The sequence below is a fragment of the Anser anser genome (genome assembly GCF_964211835.1).
Source record: "Anser anser genome assembly, chromosome: 3".
In the NCBI taxonomy this organism is placed as follows: domain Eukaryota; kingdom Metazoa; phylum Chordata; class Aves; order Anseriformes; family Anatidae; genus Anser; species Anser anser.
The window spans coordinates 56,788,619-56,812,749 of NC_139722.1; the positions used below are offsets into that span (position 1 = coordinate 56,788,619).

The 24,131-nt window shown below is 35.7% G+C and overlaps 1 protein-coding gene across 3 annotated transcripts in view; it reads left to right on the forward strand.

Moving 5' to 3' along the window:
• Positions 1 to 24,131, forward strand: part of NKAIN2 (sodium/potassium transporting ATPase interacting 2) — a gene marked incomplete at its 3' end in the record, with an annotated part of 585,648 nt that overhangs the window by 259,437 nt on the left and 302,080 nt on the right. For all 3 annotated transcript variants that reach the window (XR_014582403.1, XM_083831382.1, XM_083831381.1), the window contains one exon: positions 3,227 to 3,364. Coding sequence is in view for 1 of the 3 variants with exons in the window: in XM_083831382.1 (XP_083687508.1) it covers positions 3,227 to 3,364 (138 nt within the window). Of the gene's footprint in view, positions 1 to 3,226; positions 3,365 to 24,131 lie in introns of those variants that run through there.

The window sequence follows — 24,131 nt, forward strand, 5'->3', positions numbered from 1 at the left end:
TCTCATTTGGAGAAGCAAGTACAGCTGTTTAAACAAATTTTTTAAAAGTTTTTAAAGTAAAAAAGTCCTTTCAAAAGGAGGTCTATATTTTTGATTGCTGTGTGAGGAAATCCTTCAAGATTCTGGCATCTGTGGAAGAGGAGGAAGCCACATAATACTGTTTTTAACAGATTTTGTCAGTGCTTTGTCCTACTTTTCCCCTTTTAGAAACACAAAAATAGATAGACCCAATGACATTTTTTTGAGTAACTGCATGTCATAAGTCCATATTGTCTTCTTGTGTTTTGTTGTTGTTGTTTTTTCTTCCACCTTCATCTCTTCAGGCAGTGAGAATAAAGATCTAGCTCTGTCCTATACTTTCCATTTGATAAATCTATGATGCATCTTGCTGTGGTAGTCTGATCTCCTAAGGAACAGCAGCTGCATTTCAGCAGCATTTTGTCTCTGTGCACCCTACCAGAACGCTGCTGTTTCACATCTCCAGCAATCCCAACACACAGCTGATGCTTTGGAATGACAGGATCAAGTCTAATAGTCTGCCTATGGCAAGCATGAGGTAGATACACAGACACAGAGATGTTGCAGACTCGTCTCCTTGTTTTGTGTAGCTGATATTTACCACCTGCTTTGCATGCCCTGTTTTCTCTCAGCAGGATACAATATATATGGGAAGACAGGCTGCTCCAGTAGGTGCCCTCGCTTGACATTTCAACATGACCACAATCTAAGGGGAATGGTTGCTTAGTTCAGAAGCAATTGCTGGCCATAAAAAAAAAAAAAAAAAAAAAAAAGCTGCATGTGGGAAGTGCAGATCTTACACAGAACAGTCATTTATCTAACACAGACTCATAAATAAGTTTTGGTCAAACTACTTTGTCTCTCACTAAAAAGCAAAATGGAACAAAACAAAACGTGATTGCATGATAATGCAGCTTCCTTTTAACCTAAACTTGCAGCAGAAATATTTGTCTTTCTACTATTTTATACAGTTAACTACCACACTGCAATTTTCCTCTATAGTTGGCATCCTTAGCTGTATGATTTCCTACTGGTTGAATGATTTGCCTCATCCCTAGTATTTTTTTTTGCTTGCTGAATCCCTACTGTTACTGTACTAGATGCTTATACGGTCTAGACTTTTTTTTTTTTGCTACTGCCTTACTATTCTTATTTACTCTTTGTTCAACTGATGAAAATAAGAGCTCTTTGCTCAGAGTGAACGTTTTCCCTTTGTTACCTGTTTAACAGTGCTTAAGGTATAGCAGGTCTTTTGCTGACACAGCTAATGGACTTCACTCAGACCTCTGCAACGCTGTTTTATGCTGCATGTTGGTCTTTCCTATATAAATGACTAAGTTAATAGTCAAGGAAATATTTTTTAATGATAAACTTAGAAGCATAGGGAGAGGAGGATTTCATGAAGTTCATAATTTGAAGCTCATCCCTCCTTTTATTTCTTTTATTTTTTTTTCACCATTTTCACCATTGGAGTATAATGCCCTGGAATTCTGTGAACTGTTCTATGAAGTTGCTTTGCTAGAGACAGGTATAGGATAGCACAAATCAGTTCATTAAGATCTCGGACGGTGTAAAACCAGGATCTCTTTGTGTCAATAAAACTGTAACATAAAATGCTAGGCAAAATACCAAGACTGGTTACAAGCTGGATGCACTGTATTAAAGGAATCTTTTTTCAGAGAGGAATTGAGTGATCGACATTAATCCCTGAACTTTCAAATGGGCCTGAAATTCAAAATGACATGTCTTCCCCCGGGTTATTTTGAGAATCCCTATCTTAAAGTGCAACATATGCCAGTAAGCATTATATAATTAACATTCTACATTTGCACTGCTGGTGCAAGTGTAGGCTGTCTTTTCAATGGCAAACCTTAGTTAATTTCAAAAAGAAAATGTTGGTGTGACAGTGGACTCCAGCATGAAAGTTAAAAAAACTCTCCCGTAGCTATATCATTCATGAACAGTGGCGAACAGTAGTTAATTATTTATTTAGTATTTGATTTCAGAAGGTATTATCTTTTAAATGCATAGGGTGTGTAACAGATACCTCTAAATCAATTAATCCAGTGTGTAGTATAAACTGAGTAAATAGTCTCCTGTCATTTAATGAAACTTTATAAAGAAACAGACTGTTTTTTCTTTCTTTTGTGTGTTTTATTATGATGATTATTATCATATACATTTTCGTGAAATTCACCTGCTCATTTCTATTTAGTAAAATTGTTGGAATAGTACCAAAGAAACTACTTACCCGTTCTGTCTAAATTCACTTTACTTTTACATTGCCTTCTGAGCAATATTGATGTGAAGAGTAGATCAAAACACATCATTCTGCCTATGGATTGGTGTGCAGTGCTATATTTTGCTATAATGTCTGAACACAACTTAAGGAACACCTGCTATTTGAATTCTGAAATGATTCCTACCAAGAGTACTAGAAATACAGTTTTTCTACTTTCTGATCTATCTGTTTGGAATGGTATTACTTGAAAACAGCCTTCAACAGACCAAGATTGTACCATAATTCTTTTTTAAGAAATATCTGGAGTCTTGGATAACAGCTTATACTTGAGTTGTTTGTGACAGTGGGAGGAGGTGAACTAGTGTCATTATCAATAGAATCAGGTCAAAAAGTTGTATGATTTTGGATACAAGTAAAAGCCCATTGATAGGATAACTAGAGACAGAGGAGTTGTGGGGGGTGGGGGAGGAGGAAGTGGGGTAATAATAAAAGCAAAGAGAGAGGAGTAGGCTGAAGGATGGTATTTGTAGATGGAAGCAAAGTAGCTGAGAAGAGGTCATAAACCCAGCACTTATTTTCAACACCAGTACATTACACATTTCAGCACCCTAGGACATTATAACATTTGCTGGTGTATATAACAAAAAGGTTTATGTTTCTCCACCTGTAAACATAACATCCTACTGAACAGTTTGGTATCTTGATAGAATCGGCTGCATGAATATTTTAGCTAACTGAATATAACTCAGTAAACTGTCAGTAAGAAATGCAGCTTTCATTAAAACAAGAAAGTGAAACATTGCAAACTCACTTCATTGTACTGCTGACTGAAGTATGTATGTATATCTATCTATCTATCTATATTTAAACTTAGGGCAATAACCTTGACTAGGGGATGGGGCAATGTCCTTATAGATGGTTTTTGGTGTGTTCTAATCTATTTATTCTTTTGCTTTTTAATCACAGGTTTCTGTGCTCGAGAGGCAGATATTTGACTTCCTTGGTTATCAGTGGGCACCCATCTTGGCAAATTTTATACACATTATTGTAGTCATACTTGGCTTATTTGGAACCATCCAGTATAGACCTCGTTACATAACAGGAGTGAGTATTTCATTTTATTTATTTATTTTGATGTGCATGTTAAAAAAATAAAAATAAAAACGTTCCAAACTGCATTGCTTGTAAAAGAAATAGAAATCTTGTTTTGGTTTCACTTCTGTAATATTTTACATTCACTCATTACACTTCTGAGGTACCTGCAGTAATTAAATGGTAACCACCTGCAACAGTTAAAAGTCAACAGGAAAATATGGGCTTTGAAGAACTGAATAGTTTTTCTAGACGCACCAGATCTCCACAGCAGATTCATCATTCATTATAGTTATTCATTATTGTTATTATCAATCGTTGGTGGAGTGCCTACCTGTTATGTGTATCCCTCCTAGAAATTATAGTACAAGTTCAAAAATAAAATATGAGAGTATGGTGAGAAATGTGTTTATGATAGTTAAAGACTGAGGGGTCCAGGATAAAAAAATAAGGATTTGGATCTTTATATTTTTAATCCATTTCTTTTCTTATTCAGCCTCTCACACACAGACTCAGTATTGCTATACTCACTGGTATAATACAGTATTAATGAAATCCTCATTTCATCAGCTGTTTGTTTTGTTGTTGTTTTTGTTGTTTTCCCTGATGTACAGTTCTATAAAGACAGGACAAAAAAAATTCAAAGCTATTACTCAGAACACCTTTTGTTAGACATAGATTTATATAACAATATTTCTATCCAAATTGACTGCTAATTCAGTTAAGGCTTGTAATATGCTTCAGGAACAGACAAGAGACCAAAAGATTTGCTTGTGTGCTATCATATTTTCCATGACAATGAGTAAATGAGTTAAGTCCACTGAATCCATACCCACTTCTGCAAAGTCTGTGTCCTGTTATAATGTTCCATTGTATAACAGTCATCACTCAGCAGATGGAAAGGTTTTTCTTTTACCCTGTGCTACCATCCATAGTCCAGTAGTGTGACCACTAACAGCAATACATTAATAGTTGTGTCTGTGTTTCTATTTCTGTGATTTGCTATATGCAGAAAATGTGTGCCCACAGGTACAATGTATTCATGCATACCCATGTAAATTAATGTAATCAAAATCATAGATTACGAACACTGGAAAAAAAAAAAAAAAGCAAGTCTGAAATATTTTGAGTGTTTCCTTCAATTCACAACTCTAGGAGTTATGTGAATGTGAACTGGAGTTTTCTTCCATTTCTAGTGCTATGACGAGTCCAAAATACTTGAAAATAAAATAAATAAAAATTAAAATTAAAAAAATCAATCAAGTGCCAGTTAAGCATAAAAAAACAAAAATACCATCCTAAGACTATAGGCAAATGAGGATAAAATGCGCTAAAGAATAAAAAAAAAAAAAAGCTAGATTTAAATGCCCTTTTCAACAGGAGTACAGAAAATTAATTGCTACAATGATGAGTACGCTGTGAATGGGGAGGAATACCAGCCTTATGAATAGGTACTGCTCACATGTGTTTCTGGATGCTGCCATTTGTATCACACCATCCTACTAATTTTCACACCTATCTTTTCTTAGAGATCCCCCCTCACTGTAGCCTATCTGGTTTTGTGAATTTCTCTCCCTGCATCTTGTCATGGAATTGGATAGAACTGATCTAAGATCAATTTGTTTGTCTTGCTGTTGTGGTTTAACCCGGCTGGCAGCTAAACACCACACAGCCGTTCGCTCACCCTCCCCCCTCCCTCTCTGGGATGGGGGAGAGAAACGGGAAAGTGAAGCCTGTGAGTTGAGATAAAGACAGTTTATTAAGACAGGAAAATAATAATAACAATAATAATAATAATAGTGATAATGGTAATAGTATTAACAATAATAATGTGTAAGAAAACAAGTGATGCACAATGCAATTGCTCACCACCCGCTGACCGATGCCCAGCCTATCCCCGAGCAGCCGGCCCCCCCACCCCGGCCAGCCACCCCTATATATTGTTTAGCATGACGTCAGATGGTATGGAATACCCCTTTGGCCAGTTTGGGTCAGCTGTCCTGGGTCCGTCCCCTCCCAGCTCCTGCTGCACCCCCAGCCTGCTCGCTGGTAGGACAGAGCAAGAAGCCGAAAAGTCCTTGGCCTGGTGTAAACACTGCTCTGCAACAATTAAAACATCAGCATGTTATCAGCGCTCTTCTCATCCTAATCCAAAACATAGCACCCTACCAGCTACTATGAGCTACTTAACTCTGTGCTAACTGGAACCAGGACAGATTTTATAACAGAAACCTGAATCTGCTGTCTATCACGGGCTGATTAGGTAAGGAAACAATGACAAAACTTTCATTCCTTATTAGTCAGCTCAACAGATGACTGCTTTGATTGTTTTCATTACTGCTGTCTTTGGAGATTATCTTAAAGTCAGGATGAGGGAAATTTAACCGATCATTTGGAGGAAGAGTTAACGGGACTGCATCTTTTTTTTTTTAATTTCTAATGGGCCCTGAATAGGCACCTTGTTGAAACTGGACAAAACTCAGTGGCATAATCTGACATGAAGAATAAAGTTATGAGTTGAAAGGCAAGAAGAAAGATTAAGACAACAGCTTTTAAACCTACAAAGATATAGCTATGAGGTTTTTCAGCGAGTGGATACAAATACTCAGACTTCAAGTGATTCTGCAAGGGTCTATCTGCCTAGAGTGGACCATGTAGGACCCTTAATCCACAGTCACATTAGTACCTTGAGTAAAGATTACTTCAATAAGACTACAATAAAATTCCTCTTTCACTGTGCATGCTTATAAAGGCCATCACAAAACTATTTTCCAGGGATTGTGAATCATAGGTTAAAGAGGGCAGGGAGGTTTTAAGGTGAGATTTCAAGAAATGATTCAGCAGTTTAGGGAGAAGAGGAAATAAGTTTTAGACAGATGAGATACCACAAGTGAAAGAGTGTCCTTGAACTTAGAAGAGTAACAGGGAAATTTAGAATTGGGTGAGAAGGGAATAGATAACTGTGTGGTTTCAGGCCTTGGAAAATAGTTCAAATACCTTGGGACGCAGAAGTTTTGGTGTACAAGGAGGACTGGAAAATGAAATTTAATAAAACTAGAGGGGTTAATCTTAATGTAGGTTTGGAGAGAACACATTTGTTTTTATTTATAAACCTAAACCATTAACAAGTATGCCACTGATTGATTCAGGAAATAACACATATCTTCTAAAGATGGGAATAAGCATCTAGATAAAAATAGCTTTTCAAAAAATAATAATTAAGTAAACCTTTCTGTGTATGTGTAAATTATAATGATAATCTCGTTTATCTAATGATAAAAGAACTACTTAACAGCACTATGCTGAAACTTAGAGATAGGGATTTCAGTAGGAACAAAGGTTAGCCAGTGGAATGACTGAGACTTAAATGCGTTTTTTAGCAGTGTTGTAATAAGATCGGACTATGCAAATTCCTGAGGGGTGTACTGGGTCTGGCTGGGATGTTAACTTTCTCTGCAGCAGCCCATACAGTGCTGTGCTACACTTGTAGCTAGAACAGCAGTGGTATCACACCAGTGTTGTGTATTCTGCTGAGCAGTGCTGGCACAGCATCAGGACTCTCTCTAACCCGCCTAGGGGGTGGGCAAAAAGTGAGAAAGGAACATCACCAGGGCAGCTGACCTAAACCAACCAAAGGGATATTCCATACCATATGGTGTCACACTCAGCAATAAAAGGTGGAGAAAGGAAGAAGAGGGGAGGGGTGGGCTCTCGTTGCGAAAACATCTGTCCTCCTGAACACCAGCTACCTGCGTTGGGGCCCTGCTTCAAGGACGTGGTCAAGCATCGCTCATTTGTGGGAAGTAGAGAATAATTTCTTTCCTCTGCACTTCCACACAGCCTTTATTTGTTTTGTTTTGTTGTGTTCTTTTTTCCCCTTTTCCCCTTTCCTTTTTTTCCCTTTAGTTAAATTGTTTAATTAATAATAATATTTCCTTAATAATTACTTTTCCCTTTAATTAAATTATCCTTATTTCAACCCATGAGTTGTTCTTTCCTTTACTTCTTCCCCTCCTCTTCTAAGGAGGGAGAGTGAGAGAGCGGTTGTGGTGGAGTTCAGCTGTCTAGCACGGTAAAACCACCACAAGGGGTAATACTAACGAAAATTACTACGGGTTGTGAAAAGAAGTGGTGCTCTTCACCAGGGTAGGGCTCTGACTGGAGGCTCAGTTTCTGCCAGTTCCTCTATAGAGGGATTCCAGCTGTGCTGAGATGCTCAGCACGTATTCCTCACTCTACTATGTGCTGAAAGAAGAATAAGGAAATGGCACAGAGTGAACACGTGTTCTGATTCCTGCTTCATGGAAAAGCTTAGCAATCACATTCTACTGTTTTCTTAACATTCCTAGAAAGCATTCTCAGAATGCATAAGAACGACTGAAAACCCCATTTCTGTTGAGTGTCACTGTCTTCTTCAAACAGAGGAATCCACCTGACCAGTGAACCACACCCTGTGGTATTCCAGTGCCAGAGTGGTAACACTGTAAAAATAAGTACTTTGTTTATTCACTGCTGTTCAAAGAAGATAAAAGACTATATAAAGGAGCTCAGCAGTGACATAAACAGATAGAGAAAAACTTTGAAATTAATTATGAAATATAAGAATTTCAGGAAAGTCATGTCTGGTGTGTTACAATGGACAGTTACAGGTTCTTCAGAAGGGATAGGTGGGACAGGCGAGGTGGGGGGGTGGCACTCTATGTAACAAAGGCACTGGACTATATGGAACTTGCAGTTGGTGACAATGTGGTTGAGAGCCTCTGGGTAAGGGTTAAAGGACAAGCAAATAAAGGGGATGTAGTTGTGGGAGTCTACTATAGACCACCCAACCAGGATGAGGACACCAATGAATTATTCTTTAAGAAACTGAGAGAGACTTCTAAATTAGTTGTCCTTGTCCTTACTTCAACCTTCCAGATGTCAGCTGGAAACATCACAGAGCTGAGACAAACAGGTCCAGGAAATTCCTGAAGTACCTTGATGATAACTTCTTGGTAGGGGTAGGTGCTATGAGAGCCAACTAGGAAAGGTGCCCTCCTAAATCTGTTGCTTGTAAACAGGAAGGGTCTTGTGGGTGAAGTGATGATAGGTGGTTGCCTTGGCCATAGTGACCATGAAGTAGTTGAGTTGCAAATGTTTGGTGATAGGAGGAAAACTGCCACCAAAACTTCAACCCTGGACTGGGGAGAGCAGACTTCAGGCTGCTTATGGAACTAGTTAGTGAGGTCTCCTGGGAAGCTGATTTTAAAAACATTGAGGTCCAACAGTACTGATTGTTTTTTAAGTACAAGCTCCTAAGAGCACAGGAACAGGCAATTCCAAAATATTGGAAGTCAAACAGGAGGAGCAGAAGGCCAGCCTGACTGAGAAGGGATCTTCTTCAAGAGCTTAGGCAGAAAAAGACAGTGTATGGTCTCTGGAAGCAAGGTCAGGTGACATGGAAGGACTGCAGGGATGCTGCTTGCCTTTTCAGGGAGATAGTTCGTGTGGCTAAGGCTCAATTAGAGTTAAAGCTGGCCAGCAGTGTGGGTGACAATAAAAAGGCTTTTTAAAGTATGTTAACAGGAAAAGGAGGACCAGAGCAAACATTGGTCTGATACCTGATGAGGATAGTCACCTAACAAACAGGGAGATACACAAAGCAGAGACGTTTAATGTATTTTTCACCTCTGTCTTTAATACCAGTGATGGGCTCTGGGACCCCAGCTTCCCTAAGTTCAAGGACCGTGACTGCAGAAATGACAAGCTCCCAGTCAACCCCTAACTTATGTGGGATTTAGTGCTCCATCTAAATGCATATAAATCCATGGGGTAAAATTATGGAGAAGATTATTTTGGGAGTTACTGAAAAACACCTGAAGGACAACACAGTCATTGGTAACAGCCAACATGGGTTCACAAGGGGAAGGTCATGTTTAACAAACTTGATTTCATTTTACAACAAGATCACCCATCTAGTTGACCAAAGGAAGCTAGTTGATGTAACCTTTCTGGATTTCAGTAAATCTTTCAATACTGTTTCTCTCAGTATCCTTTTGGACAAAATGACCAGAATACAGTTAGATAAAAACATAATAAGATGGGTGAACAATTGGCAGATGGGTTGGGCCTGAAGGGTTCTTGTAAATGGGGTTACATTGGGATAGCAACCTGTTAATAGTGGAGTTCCTCAGGGCTCCATTTTAGCACCACTCCTTTTCAATGTTTTCATAAGTGATTTGGATGTAAGACTTGAAGGCTTTTTGAGCAAATTTGCACATGATACCAAATTGGGTTGGGGCTTTTGGCTCCATTGAGGGTGGTGAGGCCTTGCAGAGAGATCTAGAAAGGTTGGAGAGTTCAGCAATCATCAACAATATGCAGTTTAACAAGTGCCAGATTCTGCACCTGGGAAGTGGCAAACCTGGCTATATGTACAAACCGGGGGATGCGATGATGGAGACCCAGGAGTCTGACTCAATGATTTTTGTGGGTCCCTCCCAACTCGGGATATTCTATGATTCTATGAGTAGATATCTATAATTTCCACTGCTTCTTCATATCTTTTTTATCTGTTATCTTCTAGAATTAGTTCCAAGAAAGGAATATTTTTTATACAATTCTGTAGGTTTTATTGAGCAGTTTCATAGAAAAGTAAGAGTGGTGAGAAAGTGAAAAAGCATCTCTGTTGAAAAATGAACAAGTTTTCTTGCCTTGACCATAAAGTGAAGATCCAATACTTGAGAAAGTTTTTAATCCAGAAGAAATTACCTTGTTTCAAATCTGTGATAGTAGAAGATTGTACAAAGTGTTCTTGTAATGACCCATTCATCACAAAGTTACAGTGGACACTGGCTGTGTATGTAGAAAAATTATGGAGTGGACAACAACATTACTAAAATTTTCTCAGGGATTAATTTATTCTGTTCTAGTATTTCCTTCTCTTAGACATAATAATAAAAAATAGCAAGTGCTATAGGTGTTCACGAGAAGCTACTACAGACCACAATATACTAGGAGAAAAGAGCAAGGATCTCAGTTTGACACACAGCAAATCTGAAATCCTTAAGAACAAAAAGAATCTTGTACAGGATAATATCTGGTCACATTAAGTCTGGGAGAAAAGGATTGATTATTACTGGTACAATACTTAACACATAATTGTTGATATATATTAAAAAAGAGAAAGAGGCAATTACCTTATGTCTGAGATTTCTTGCAGCAGCATCAAGTCTGCCAAACTGTTAGGCCCCAGAGTGCAGCTGAGTTAATGTATGCCTTTTTGAAATCTAGACAGAGTCAATGACTTCAACACCCTTAGTGGTATCTACTTAATGCCTTTTATGACAAATAGCCCTGAATCCATCAGGTCTGTTTTGGAAGTTTACAGGTACATGTTGCAATTTAGTATGCTCTATGTTTCTAATATTCAAAGAAGTGCATGAAAGTGTGCATCAGTTCATCTGTCATACGTACATGTCAGGATACTATCAAACGACATCAACCATGTTACAGAAAAGTGTAAAACAAAGAAAGAATATCAGGGAAGCTGCAGTTCTGGAGCCATGTACTGTCATCTGCTTCTTTGAATTTTAAAGATGGGCTTCAGTATAGTTAATTATTGGCCAGATTTTTTTGTGAAATAGTATTTCAGGACACTGTTCTGCTAAATCTTGTAAGAGAATCAATTTTCTGTTTGTTTGTTTGTTTGTTTGTTTGTTTTCCCTGATGGAACAGTTATTTAAAAGATTTAAAAAAAAAAAAAGAAAGCTGATTTTTATGCTCAACACTTTTAACAACACAGTTCTGAGATTAATTTATTTTATTGATCTAATCCAATTAATATTCCAGATGCTTGTTTTATTTAAAAAAAATAAAGTGCCTATACTCAAGCTCAGTACAGGAATTATATATATATATCTTCTTTATTTAAAACTGTTATATATATATGTATTAAATAGGTTTATGTAAATGTGTATATATATATATACACACATATATAAACCTATTTAATAAAGAGGACAATTAAATGAAATGGTCAGCCTGTAAGGCTGGTCAGCATGTAAGCTACAAAGCTTTTGAAGTCTATGAAGTCAGATTCCTACCTGAACCTGCTCTCTTTATAGGGGTTCCTCAGGAAGTACTTTTGTCTCCACTCTGAGACAAATCATTCAACACTTCATCTAATTTTACCTGTGTGATAATTTACTGTGTTGCAACTAAAATGTAGATATATTTATAGATTGAGGCATGTAGTCAGACAAAATATTTGTGTACTCTGCACAACTTTTCTGAGCAAGTGATGATTTGTAGACATAAGTGATTATCTTCTGCATAATCATTTTGAGCTAATGCTCAATAATAATAGTACCATTAAGGCAATGTGGACCTTGAATATTTTAGTAGCAGCTTTATCTGTTGGCTGTCACAGGAAACTGTGAATCAGGATACTGGTTCTGTTTCAAAATGTGCCATTGGCAAGATGTTTTGTTTGCTAACATGTCGTTCGAGAACACAAAATGATATTCTTCAGTTTGTTCCTTGATTCAGTAGTTTGCTATGGATAATAATTGTGAGTTTTTTGTTTGTTTGTTTGTTTTCCCAATATTGCCAATATTCAACATAAGTTTGTGGTAATTTTAATTCTAATATTAGTAACAAAATAGCTATATAAATAAATAGGTATTCAATCTACGTTATCTTTCTAAGAACAGCCTGCCATTTCTTATACAAATGTCTTTGAAAAAACAAAACTGCCGTTTCTTATACAAAACTTGCCAAAACTGCCATTTCTTATACAAATGTGTTTGGGAAAAAAAAAAAAAAAAAAAGAATTTATTTTCTGAAAATATTACTAATACCAGCAGCAGAAGTGTTATTTCTTAGGATATTCTGTCACTATATTTATTAAGTCTTTGTTGAATGCTAATCACAAAACAAGTTGAACAAGACTGAAGTAAATCCACTTAAAAATGGAAATAGTACTTGTTGGAAACATCTTTTCATTATCCATGAAGTTCTCAGCATAAAGTTTCCAGGGTTTAGGGGTTTCTATCAAGTTAAAATATCATGAAGCAAGTTATCTGATTTGTGTTGTGAAACTTAAAGACCAGATCAAAACAAAGAAGCGTATGACAACGGAATTTTATTTACATACATTTCCAGAGGTACTCCAAATGTACTCCCACTGGAACAGCTGAAAAAAGGAGGTGAAAAAAAAAAAAAAAAGGCAAAAAAAAGCAACAAAAGGGAAAGAAGACAGAACAGTAAATAATTTGAGATATTCATCCAGTAGTATGAAGTCACAGTAATACACACTACCAGCACATTTTCTATCAGAAAGATAAAAAAGATTCAGAAGATACCAAGTATATCAGATCAAGGAGATGACAGCATTCCAAAAACAGGTCTTTATGGAAAGCTCTAACTGTATCTAAATAGAAAAAATGTTAGATCAGATAAATCTTTAATGAAATAGTTACTCAATGCTTAGTCAATTTATTCATGATGTGGTTGATTAAAAATTAGTCACACAGAAAGTTCAGTTGAGAGTAAATCAAATGAGTTTGTTAAAAAAATAATTATCTTTGAGTCATTAAATAATAGTGACTGTGATATTCGTGGTCACTGTGTCTCATGACATACCAAGAATTAAGCATTTATTACTAATCTTCATCTTGGTGAGAAAGGGGAATAAAAATTTTATCATAGGTTAGAAACCCCATGGTTTCTTATCCCATCTCTTACCATAGGTTAGAGATTCCAAAACTGAAAAGGAGACAAGAGAAGGAGGAACAGCATAGTCATATAGCTAGTTAGTAGAGACTATTAACTAAAGTAAACGTCTTTGTGAGAGTTTTCCTGATGAAGTAAACTAAAAAAGAAAATGACTACACTAATACAGCATACAATTGTATAAAAGTAAGAAAAAGCTTTGAAGAGCAAAGTGTATGAGCAAGAGTATGAAGACAGAGAAAAAAGTGCAGAATAAAAATAGAAAATTTAAAAGAGCACTAGTAAACCTTCAAAATGAGTATTGCAGAAGCATTTATGGGACACTCCAGGTAAAGCTCCAAATCATAACATGAATTAAGACTATTATAGTGCTGGGGAATCCACTTTGACCCCAAATTAACCCCAAATTTCATTCATGGTTTCATTTTCGTTATGCCAGATAAATCGATGCTAAATGAAGCACTGGTATTTTATGGTATAGTAATTACTGCATAGGGGCACTTTCACGAAATGCTTTCCGTGCCATGAATAGCAACATGAATTCTCCTTAGCACCTTCTGTGATAAGTCTTCAATATCTTTAATATTCTTTGCATTACAATGTTTATACTAAATACTTTGAGGGATGCTTACCATTTGTTGAAGCTCACCTTGTTAAAAAGATCCTTTGTCATGGTCACCTTTTTAGCTGTCCTCTTTCAGTTCTCATGAGTTTGCTGAAATATCTCTGTGTTCAGAAATATGTTCAGACATGCCTGGAAGGAGGGCATGTTATTTTTTGCTTAAAAAACTCTTCTAAATATTACTGATAAGAATTTGGATGTTATAGAAGGGTAGGGTTTGGAGATTCTGTTTGTATTCTGTCATTTCACTACTAGAAATTTCTTCTGTAGGAATGATTTCTGTAAATTTTGTTAACTGCTATTTTATCGGAGAGTTTTGCCCACTTCTGGCAAGTGCTGTGAAAAATCGTTAGGGATGTAAGTAAAAGACTGCCCTTTGGACTTTAAACAACATCTGCTGAAAGAGTTTTCAATTCACAGGGAAGTATGCCATTTAATAGAGTGCTTTTTACTGCTGTTGTGTTAAAAGATTAGACATTATTATGTTGTGGATTTAAATGTGCTTTCATTTATACTTAAAAGGATAGGCTCAGCAGTTTACTTTTGAAACAGAATCTAGCCTACTTTATAGTAGGGGCAGGAAGGTGAAGAGAGTAGAAATTAGTGAATATCTGGCAAGTGTCAACACTGTAGGGGTTCAACTAGTCCAAATTTTGAGTCTGATGCCTTGCGCATATACAGAACTTGAACAAAGAAAAGCATAAGTATTCCAATGGGCAAAAAGTCATTCTTTCTTTATGTGTATTAGTTAGTTTACGGATGGGATATTGAATACCAGTTTGAAACATATGGTCTGCTTTTTTATCTGATAATTGGTCCAGAAAGCTTGTCTAGGCCTAGATTACACTGGTGCTTTGGTTTTGACTTCTCCTTCTAGAAAAAAATTTTGATAACTTGCAAGAGATCTCAACAGATGTCAATTTCTCCAACCCCTGAAATACAGTTGATTCTTGATCAAATATGTCAGAGAATCACTTCCAATATAATACTATACAGAGTGCAGCAGTCTTGACTGTATGAAAGAAGATAAAAGAAGGTAGTCTGTGTTAAATGTCTCTGGCATTTTCTGCCTTTTTTGGCTCTGGACTTCAAAATTTTTGTAGTATTTAGAAAAAATGCTACTCTCTCTATATATATATGTCATAGATAGAAATTTGTCTTAGCAAGGTTTGATTACTTTCATCTGTTCTCTTTACTGGAACACATTTAGGCATCAGGCATTGAGGTACAGAATGAGTAATCTAAAGAAAATTATTAAATGGAAATTTCTTCTGTGATCAGAAGACCTCACCCAACTTCTTCTTAAGAAAGTGTAACATATTCTATCAAGAATAAAGAGTATCCAGACCATTAGTCTGTCAGCTCTGGGGAAGCACAGTGGAAAAATAAATAAATAAATAAATAAATAAGTAAAATCTGTTTATCAGACAACTAGCCAGGGAATAAAAGGAAACAATCCCAGTTAAGAGTTCCGAACTCTCTGATTCCTCTAAGTTTTTAATAGAACATCACTCTCTCAGAAGTTCCCTACTGCCAGAAAACAAGAGTTATAAAGAGAAAAAGTGTACCAGCCCTCTGGAGATTCATGCTAGATAATTAAATGAGAAGCTCTCATACTTCAAGAGGCCTTTTAAGTAGTGAACATTTTGAGAACACAATAAATTCTTCTCACTTATTTGAACATGAGACATCTTCTATCAGGTTCTTGAAGAACCTGAATCCAATGAATCTTGAAAGTGAATTTGGGATTTTTTTTCAGAAACTATTGCGAAAGACACTCTGGAAAAACTCCAGGAGAGAGTTTACTTCAACAACAGTTCTGCTCGGAGTTTTTCTTTCAGATTGATATGGATTTGTGTAAATTTTCAGAGTCTGATTTAGTTTTTCCATTAAAATCATTTCCATAAAATTTCCATTTTAAAGATACTTGGCTAATACTGTTTTAAAACTGATATATTAATGGAGTATTAGAAGATGAAAAATTATAATTTTTATTATATAATGAAGTACAGCATTAAATTCCAGTAAGTTTTAGGCAGAACATGTTCAGTGCATAATTCTGTCTGATATTTTGAATTTAAATCCTCAATTATGATATTCATAACAGGTTTAATTGGTTCAGAATTCAGCTATATTCTTCCTTTCCTAATGCTTTTATCCTCTTTTAATGAATGGTATTCACATTTTAAAAAGTAGCCATTCAAAATGTCTGTCTCTCATCCACTCCAAAAGAAAGGAAAATGGCTTTCCAGGGAGTCTACATTGAGGAGTTACAGTTCCCTGTAGAACTGCTAATAATATACAACAAATATGTTATTTTTCTTTTAATTCAAACCAGAAAGCTCACTAACAGCATCCCTGGAAAGATGCCAAAACATGAAGTTCCTCTACATTTCATCTTCTCTTTCTTTAGAATATAAATCCTCTGGTTTGTCAGTATAATCACAAGTGGGTTTTACTCTACAGATGTATATATGTGTATATATATATATTTATAACAAGCAACACTCCTTTCTGTTAAACTAATGTCTAATTGGCACTTTGTAGTTGAAACACTATAAAAGGCATGAAGAATGAACAACTTAGCTGATGATGTCTTTAACAGATACGCTAAGGAAGAGATTAGAGAGAAAATCCGTGGGTTTTGCTACTGCTATCTAAACTGTAGTTGAAAGAATTAAAATTCTCTCAAACACCCGGTAGTTCTGGCCAACTAAAGGTAATTAAAAATCAAGCAAGTATAAGGTAATGTTACCACTGCTCTGAGATGACCTCTATAGTTCAGTGCCAAATACTTCTCTTTAGAGTAAAGAGAGTTCCTTATATTTCCCACAGTTGCTCCACTTACTATGCATTGTTTATTCGTATTTTTTCCAGCTGACATATATCAGTCAATGCTGACATTTGCTTGTCGAAGAGACTATACCTCTGTCTTTTTAACTTGCATGTGTTTATAGCATGCAGTCCTTGGAGTATCTTCCCACCTCAGAGCTTTTAATGTCTCTGTTCCTGTACCACACTGCTGAAGTAGAAAAGTACTCCCCCACACTGCTTTACAAAATCAGAACTGAAACACAGAAAGACAGGCATTTTCTCAGTACCAGAGGAAAGGCTGTGACATATCAACATGTGAATCCATTTTTCTCAAGTCTCAGTATATCCTGCAAACCAAGAGATGCCCCAAATTCTCTGCAAAGTCTAATAAAGATTGAGATCTCAGCTACTTAACAGTGTGGAGCACTTCTGTAAGAAAAACCAATAATAAAACACTGTTTGGACAGTATACCACCAAGGGAAAAGCCTACAGATGCCTCAAGCTCTCGTTTTGATAACTCTTTTGTCAGACTCAGTGGCGATTACAATAGCAGCTGGAACCTATAGCTGCACTCCTTCCAGGAAGAGATTAATATGTTTTAATTAACAGCTTATACCACAATCAGATAAACATTAGAAAAGACATGGAAACTGCCTTGGGTCCAAACCACGTATCCAAGTCTCACATTCCTCTGCTCTGCTGCCTCTCCTTGCAACAGACTGCAGGTTCAGAGCCTGCTCTGAGCACAGTTGTGTAATAGTAGCTCTGTTGCTGCTTCCCTTTCTATTACATCTCCTTCTGTACATCTGTCTACCTCGTCCTCTGTTCTCTTCACCTTAATTCAGTCACTGATTTCTCAGATATATTTAAGGAGGCATTGTACTGCATGTAGCTAAAACTAAGCTGTCTATTTCAAATTTTCAGCTTGAAGTCTGAATTAAAATACTTACCAATACATTGCCTTGAAACACAGTTCTTGTTTTGGCCAACTGATTATGGCTTAGGTAATTTGATTTAGTCTTTTTAGGCAATCTCAGTCATTCAAGTGCAGATGACTCAAGTCAGTCATTTCAAATCCCTACACAGTACCAGCCAGTACCTGCAGTCCTTTTCTATCCTTTTTTTCTTTTTTTTTCTAAGATTTTTTTTTTTTGGCAATGTGCCTGATTCTCTTCTTTTGTGAGTTTCATTGTCATCCTGAGGTTATGCTTCAGGAAAGGTGTATTGGGATTCACATAGCGCTATACTATCCCATTCATTTACAAATCAGCACTTCCAGTTTTGAGAGAAGATGAAGATGATTTTCTGTAGTCATATTCCAAATGTGGCCTTTTTTGCCTTCCAAACAAGAACCTACATAAAAAGTTTTCTATAAATCTTCTTGTCATGAATCTTCATTGCAGAACTTCAGAGATGTTTCTCACTTCCCATCTGTATGTATCTTTTTTCAATTTTTAATGTTTTTGTAATGATTTTCAGCTACTGAAGCTCCACAAAACAAAACAAAACAAAACAAAAAGACACACCACTCTTGCAAGCTTTTCCTGTTGTCATGAGTATCATTACCAATGAAGATACATTTTCTGGCTGACTCTGAAAGGCAAAATAAACAATGAGCAGAGCTGTAAAATGCACTACTAAAGATGTTCAAAAATCTCCATTGCTCCTTATTTCCATACTTTAGCTGTCCAGGGCATTATTTGTTTGCAGATTGTATTTGTGAGTTAATTGTGTATATTTGGGCATAGATGCTAGTGCCATATATATTCTTGTTGGATAAACTTAAGTATAAATAATAAACAAATTTAAAACAGTAAAGATGTAGAGAGCAGCATTTTATATGCTATGAAACTCAACAGATAAAATTTGACTTAAATATGTCTCTAAGGACAGTGTTTTGCATATCAATATACATTTTACTTCTAAATAACTCTAGTACAGTAACACTGTAGTTTTACAAGTAAGCAATTCCCCAGTTTGAGCTACTAATGCTGCTGCTGCTCAGTTTGGTTCCTAGGCTCTCTAAAGTCTCTCAGCTATTTCCAATAGTACCTTTGGTTAGAATCCTTTTTTTTTTTTCCTTTTTTTCTCTTTTTTTTTTTTTTTCCCTGTGCAGTTCTGCATCTGTTTTGATTTCAGGATCACTTTTGGGTGAGTGCAGACATAAACAGCTTTGGTTTTCATGCTTCTATATTCAGCCAATAAGCCACTTAGGGGTTCTTTGGTGCTTCCACTCTGCGACTAATGGGTGTTTTGTTTGCTTCTCTTTGCTTTAAGGGTCAAACAAAAATTGACATTTGGCTGTGGTGAGTTGGCTGTCCAACCAGAAAAAAATATCAATATAAAATATAATAAATATAAAATATAAATATAATATAAATATAAAAGCTTGTCAAACATAATTACAGAGTTTTCCAAGCTACTTAAATGACTGGCATTGGTGAGAGCCTGGGTGTTAATCCTTGGACAGTTTTTGTTAAAAGAATAGCATTCTTTAATGCATAAGCAATGACAATTACTTCATCCATGTTTTCTTTCTTAAATTTTCAAAATAGGTGATAAATCTGAAAGTAAAATCATGAATTTTAAGGTAGCATCATTTACTTTAACTGTTTACTGTTAAAACATTTCAGGCATTTCTAGTCTAGATATAAAGTAATCTCCAAAACATTTCTATCGTGTATAGAAACCAAAGTTACTAATAACCTGTTGCACTGGCCACTCTGAATATTTCACCTTAATTATGCATCTTCATAAAGTGCAAGTTGCTATTTCAAATTTAATGTTAAAAATGTGTGTCACTGTTTTTACTTACGAGTTTGTTTTATTACTCAGGGCTATTATGTTCTGTGAAACAAAAAGCAATTTCTGTCTTTAGTCTTTTTGAAACGCAATTGTTCAAATCTATTTTTTATAATTTGAAATGTTTTTGGTGACACAAAAAGGCACAAAAGTTTAGGGTTCTATACCACTTACTGTGAAGTTAAGTAAATTTTGAATTTTGTCTTGATGCACTTTTATAAAAATTCAAATCCTATCTCTGTCCTGAGAGACTTACCATTATAATGAATCTAATTAACAGCCATATTGGTATTTTATTATCTGTATGTCTTAAGTTGATCAACAGCAATCTGCCCTCATAAAGATGTTATTGTTAAATTCACTTAAGTATAGACATAGAGTGAATAAGCAGATTTTTGTGATCGGTGTCTATTTCTAAAATATATTTCTGTCAGAAGTTTCTTTGGGTGCAAATGACTTAATCATTCAGTAACTGAATTCTATCAGAACTGATCCTATAAGATCCACAGTTTAATTCATGTCCAGAAAAAATCCGAAAATGGGTATTGCTCAATGGTCTATACATTTCAGTTCATAATCATGAATAAACAAAACTTCATGTATTTTTCTGAGACATAAAGCTGGTTATTTAGCTTGATCCAAAGTACTACACAGGAGTGAGACTTACCATAGAAATTCAGGAATCAATATTTTCATTTAGCAGGTGCAACCTCTAATCAAAATGCAAAAATATATGTTGTTGAAGAAAATGTTAAAAGGAAGCAAAATACAGTCTTCTCTGGATTTACAGAAAAATCACATGGGAAGAGAAAAAAAAAAAAGATCCAGATGTTGTTGACTAAAATACCTCTAAAGGTATTCTTAGCTACCTAAGAAAAGACATACAGTGTGCACAGATGTAAATAGACAATTCCACTGTTGCAGAGATTTAACCCATAACAATACAGTAACAGGTTTAGAAAATTTGTCCAGATACATGAACATTAAAAACAAATATTTAATTTTTCTGTCTCAAGCATGATGTGAAAAATAATAATTAATGTAAGCTGGAGGTTATAATAAGTTAAATAATGTGGCTGCAATATCTGAAGCACAGCCACTGGCATCTTTTTGGAGAATAAGTTTGTATGTTAGATAAAATAAAAACTAGTTTTGTTTTCTTCTTAGTTTGCCTATTTCTTTGGCATAATTACTACTTCCTAATGCTAGGTCATTCCTTGCTAATTTACTGTGAATCATTTTTAGTCAGGGTGTTGTACATGTTGAACTTGACTGATTCCAGTTCCACATCTGAATATAACTTGGTATATATTCCAACCAAACAGATTCCCAAAGTTTTGCTTGTACATATTCAGACCATTAAAGCTATGTTGATAAGATGAGATGCAAAATATGGTTATGAGAGATCTGGAATACTCCATTCAGAGACTCCGAAGGAGTTAAGGGTACATGAGTAGTATATTGACCTGACACTATTTTTGAACAAGTTGCTCAACAGTAACATAAGTATTTTCCCATTATTTGAATTACAAATTATTTCAGACAAAATATTTCAGACTGATTTGGATGTTCAATATCAACTTTAATATCTGGCAACTACCCAGGCTTACTCCAATCAATTTAGGGATTTGTTTTCACTACCCAGAAGTAGTGAAACTAACATTTATTAACATTAGTGGTTAACATTTGCTTCCATTAGCCTCTCTGCAAAATCCAAGTACAGATAGTAATCTTCCAAGCTGCAGTCAACCATGAGTTTATCTTATGAGAAAAATAAAGTAGCTCACATTCACTAACATTTTTCAATTGCTTTGTTGTTATTGTTAGAAGCCTAATTTTACTACAATTTAAATTTGACATGGAAATGTATTTGTTTTGACAATGAATTACTTTCAACCAAGATAGCTATAAAGAGGGTGGGGGTAAGTGAAAGCAGAATAATTCAGTACATTAGTGACTGCTCACCTGAGCTATGGAAGAATGAGATTTAAGGCTCTATGGGCTTTGAATTGTTCTCACGCATACTGTGCTGTATTATCTGTTATTAACAACTTTTTTTGTGTGTGTTCTTTTTTTTTTTTTTTTTTTCCTCCACTACACTTAGAAATCAAATACAAAGTGTCAAATTGCATTTTATATAATGGGAAAATTTCTTTCTGGGCAGCTCTATTAAGTATTGTTTGAGGGATTTTTCTTTAATTTATTTTTTATTTTTAGTGAAGTCTTAGACTAGGTAACTATAACCTTTAATGCTTCCCATCTCATTTAAATCTATCAGAGTAGTCACAGTCAGACTGTGCTACTACTTGAATGGGAAGACAGTTTGTATTTCTTTACAGTATAATGTTTATCATGAGGGAGTCCAAAAATCAGAGACATAAAAGCCCTCTACCTGTAGGGGTTGACTCTTAGGGAATAATCTATCATCTATCTCTCTGTCTATTTTATATAATCCATTTAAAACTCCATGGTGAACGGTGAGTGCTGGATGTTGATGACAGTTGTATTAAGCCAGCCAGGAATATTCATGTATATGATTGTGAATAGTTCTACGTTTCATTTCCCTGCTATTTGGAACTAGTTCTATTAAATTGTTAGGAAACATATAAACTTCTAAAATTTTACTTGTGAAGTTAAATATGGAAAGCAAAAGGATTTTTCAGAAAGCGTGTTTAGTAGATATTGTTTATGTCCTTGTTCAAAAGTCCACACACTGGGATTAATTATTGGTTTAGCATAGACAAGCCATGATATTTTCTTATCAAAGAGCACATAAAGTAGAAATACGACTGGATCATTGTATATCTGTTTTAATTAATTAATTAATTAATCAAAAAAAAATTTAATTTAATTAAGCAAATGTTTCCCTACATATGTTTGGGTCTGGAGAACAAGTCTTATGAGGAGCAGCTGAGGGAGCTGGGGTTGTTCAGTCTGGAGAAGAGGAGGCTCAGGGGCGACCTTATCGCTCTCTGTAGATACCTTAAAGGAGGCTGTAGCAAGGTAGGGGTTGGTCTATTCTCCCACGTGCCTGGTGACAGGACGAGGGGGAATGGGCTAAAGTTGTGCCAGGGGAGGTTTAGGTTGGATATTAGGAAGAATTTCTTTACTGAAAGGGTTACTAGGCATTGGAATGGGCTGCCCAGGGAAGTGGTCGAGCCACCACCCCTGGAGGTCTTTAAAAGACATTTAGAGTTAGAGCTTAGTGATATGGTTTAGTGGAGGACTTGTTAGTGTTAGGTCAGAGGTTGGACTAGGTGATCTTGGAGGTCTCTTCTAACCTAGATGATTCTGTAAATCTGTGATTTGGGTGAACTCAGAAAGTCCTCCAGTGCAAATTATAAATGAGGCATGGTTTCACCCCATTTTCATGGCTGAAGGCCCAATAAAATTTTGAAAACAAATAAAAATAAAAGGTAAATCTCATGCTTACACCAATTTAGGAAGTGGGTGCCAATTTAAACTCAATTACAGAATTATTTCACAGCCCACATTTCTTTTGAAAACCCATATTCTTCTAGGACAGTCATTTGGAGGTTTCCTACAGCCCAATAGATGTACATTAAAGATTTTTATTTTAATGGAGAAGAGGAGATGAGACAAGTCTGTTACCAGTTTCTGTAGAAAACATCTACAACAGGAAACAGACTGTAAAAGAAGATTAGAATATGGGCATATGAACTGAAACATTCAAAAGGTATCATGATACAGTAATCAGAGAACAGAACAGTACAGAGTTATAGAGACATTGCAGTTGCAAGGGACCCCAGGAGGTCTCCTGCTCAAAGCACAGTCAACACTGAATTTAGACCAGGTTGCTCCAGCTGGGTCTTGAAAACTTCCAAGGATTCATATTACTCGGTTGTGATCTTTTGCACCAAAAATAAAAACTCTTCAAACCATTTCTATAGGGTTGTGATTTGCAGTGACGCTTGTAAAAAAGGGGGTCAGACCCATAGCTGTAATGAGAGAATTATAGCAGATAATGATAAAGCAGGTAAAGATCTGGATAATGTGGCCATTCTGAATCCATCTTGATATGCGTCTCTTTGAAGCCAGACTACATTGTTTTCAGTTATATTTCTAATTACATCTACCAAGAACAAGAAGACCATATGACAAGGAGGTGTTCTGAAAGTCAAGGCATATAAGAAGTATTCCATACTGCACTGAAAATTGTATTCCACTATTGTAAAGCTTACCTGCTATAAAACTTCAGGGAGAAGTAGCATAGTAGGAGAATGCTATTGTTAACGGTTTAACTATTTGAAGTTTTCCTGAGCTATAGATGAAATATTTATATCTACCAGAGGGAGAAATACTATCAATACATATCTCATGAAAGGTAACTTGTGTGCATGCTGTGGTTGTCACCAAAGAAAGTGGAAAGCTTTTAATATGCATAACAGATAACATTTGTAATTGAAATTCTCTTTCTTTCCGTTCAGTAGTCCAAGGAATAAACTGCATTTTAAAAGCATTTTGTAAAGTAGCTGCATTTTGGCTAGCTACTTATTTTAAAATGTTTTTCCAATTGTAAGTTTTCTCTCTCTTACGCAATTCCATGTGTCCTTCCAGAACAAACATTTGCCCACTTGTTTTACCAAATGAGGAATTTTCATGCAACTAAATTATATATGATCTTCATTTGATTCTAATAACAATTGCAGCCCACAAAATGCAAGGAATAATTGAATGTTCTCTTCTAACTTTTTCTTTGAAAGCTTAAAGGGCCTCTTTGAATGAAAATAGAGGTACAGAATATCACTATTTCTTTACTTTGTTCAGCAACTTTAGAAAGCATCACAAATATTGTGAAAAGTTAC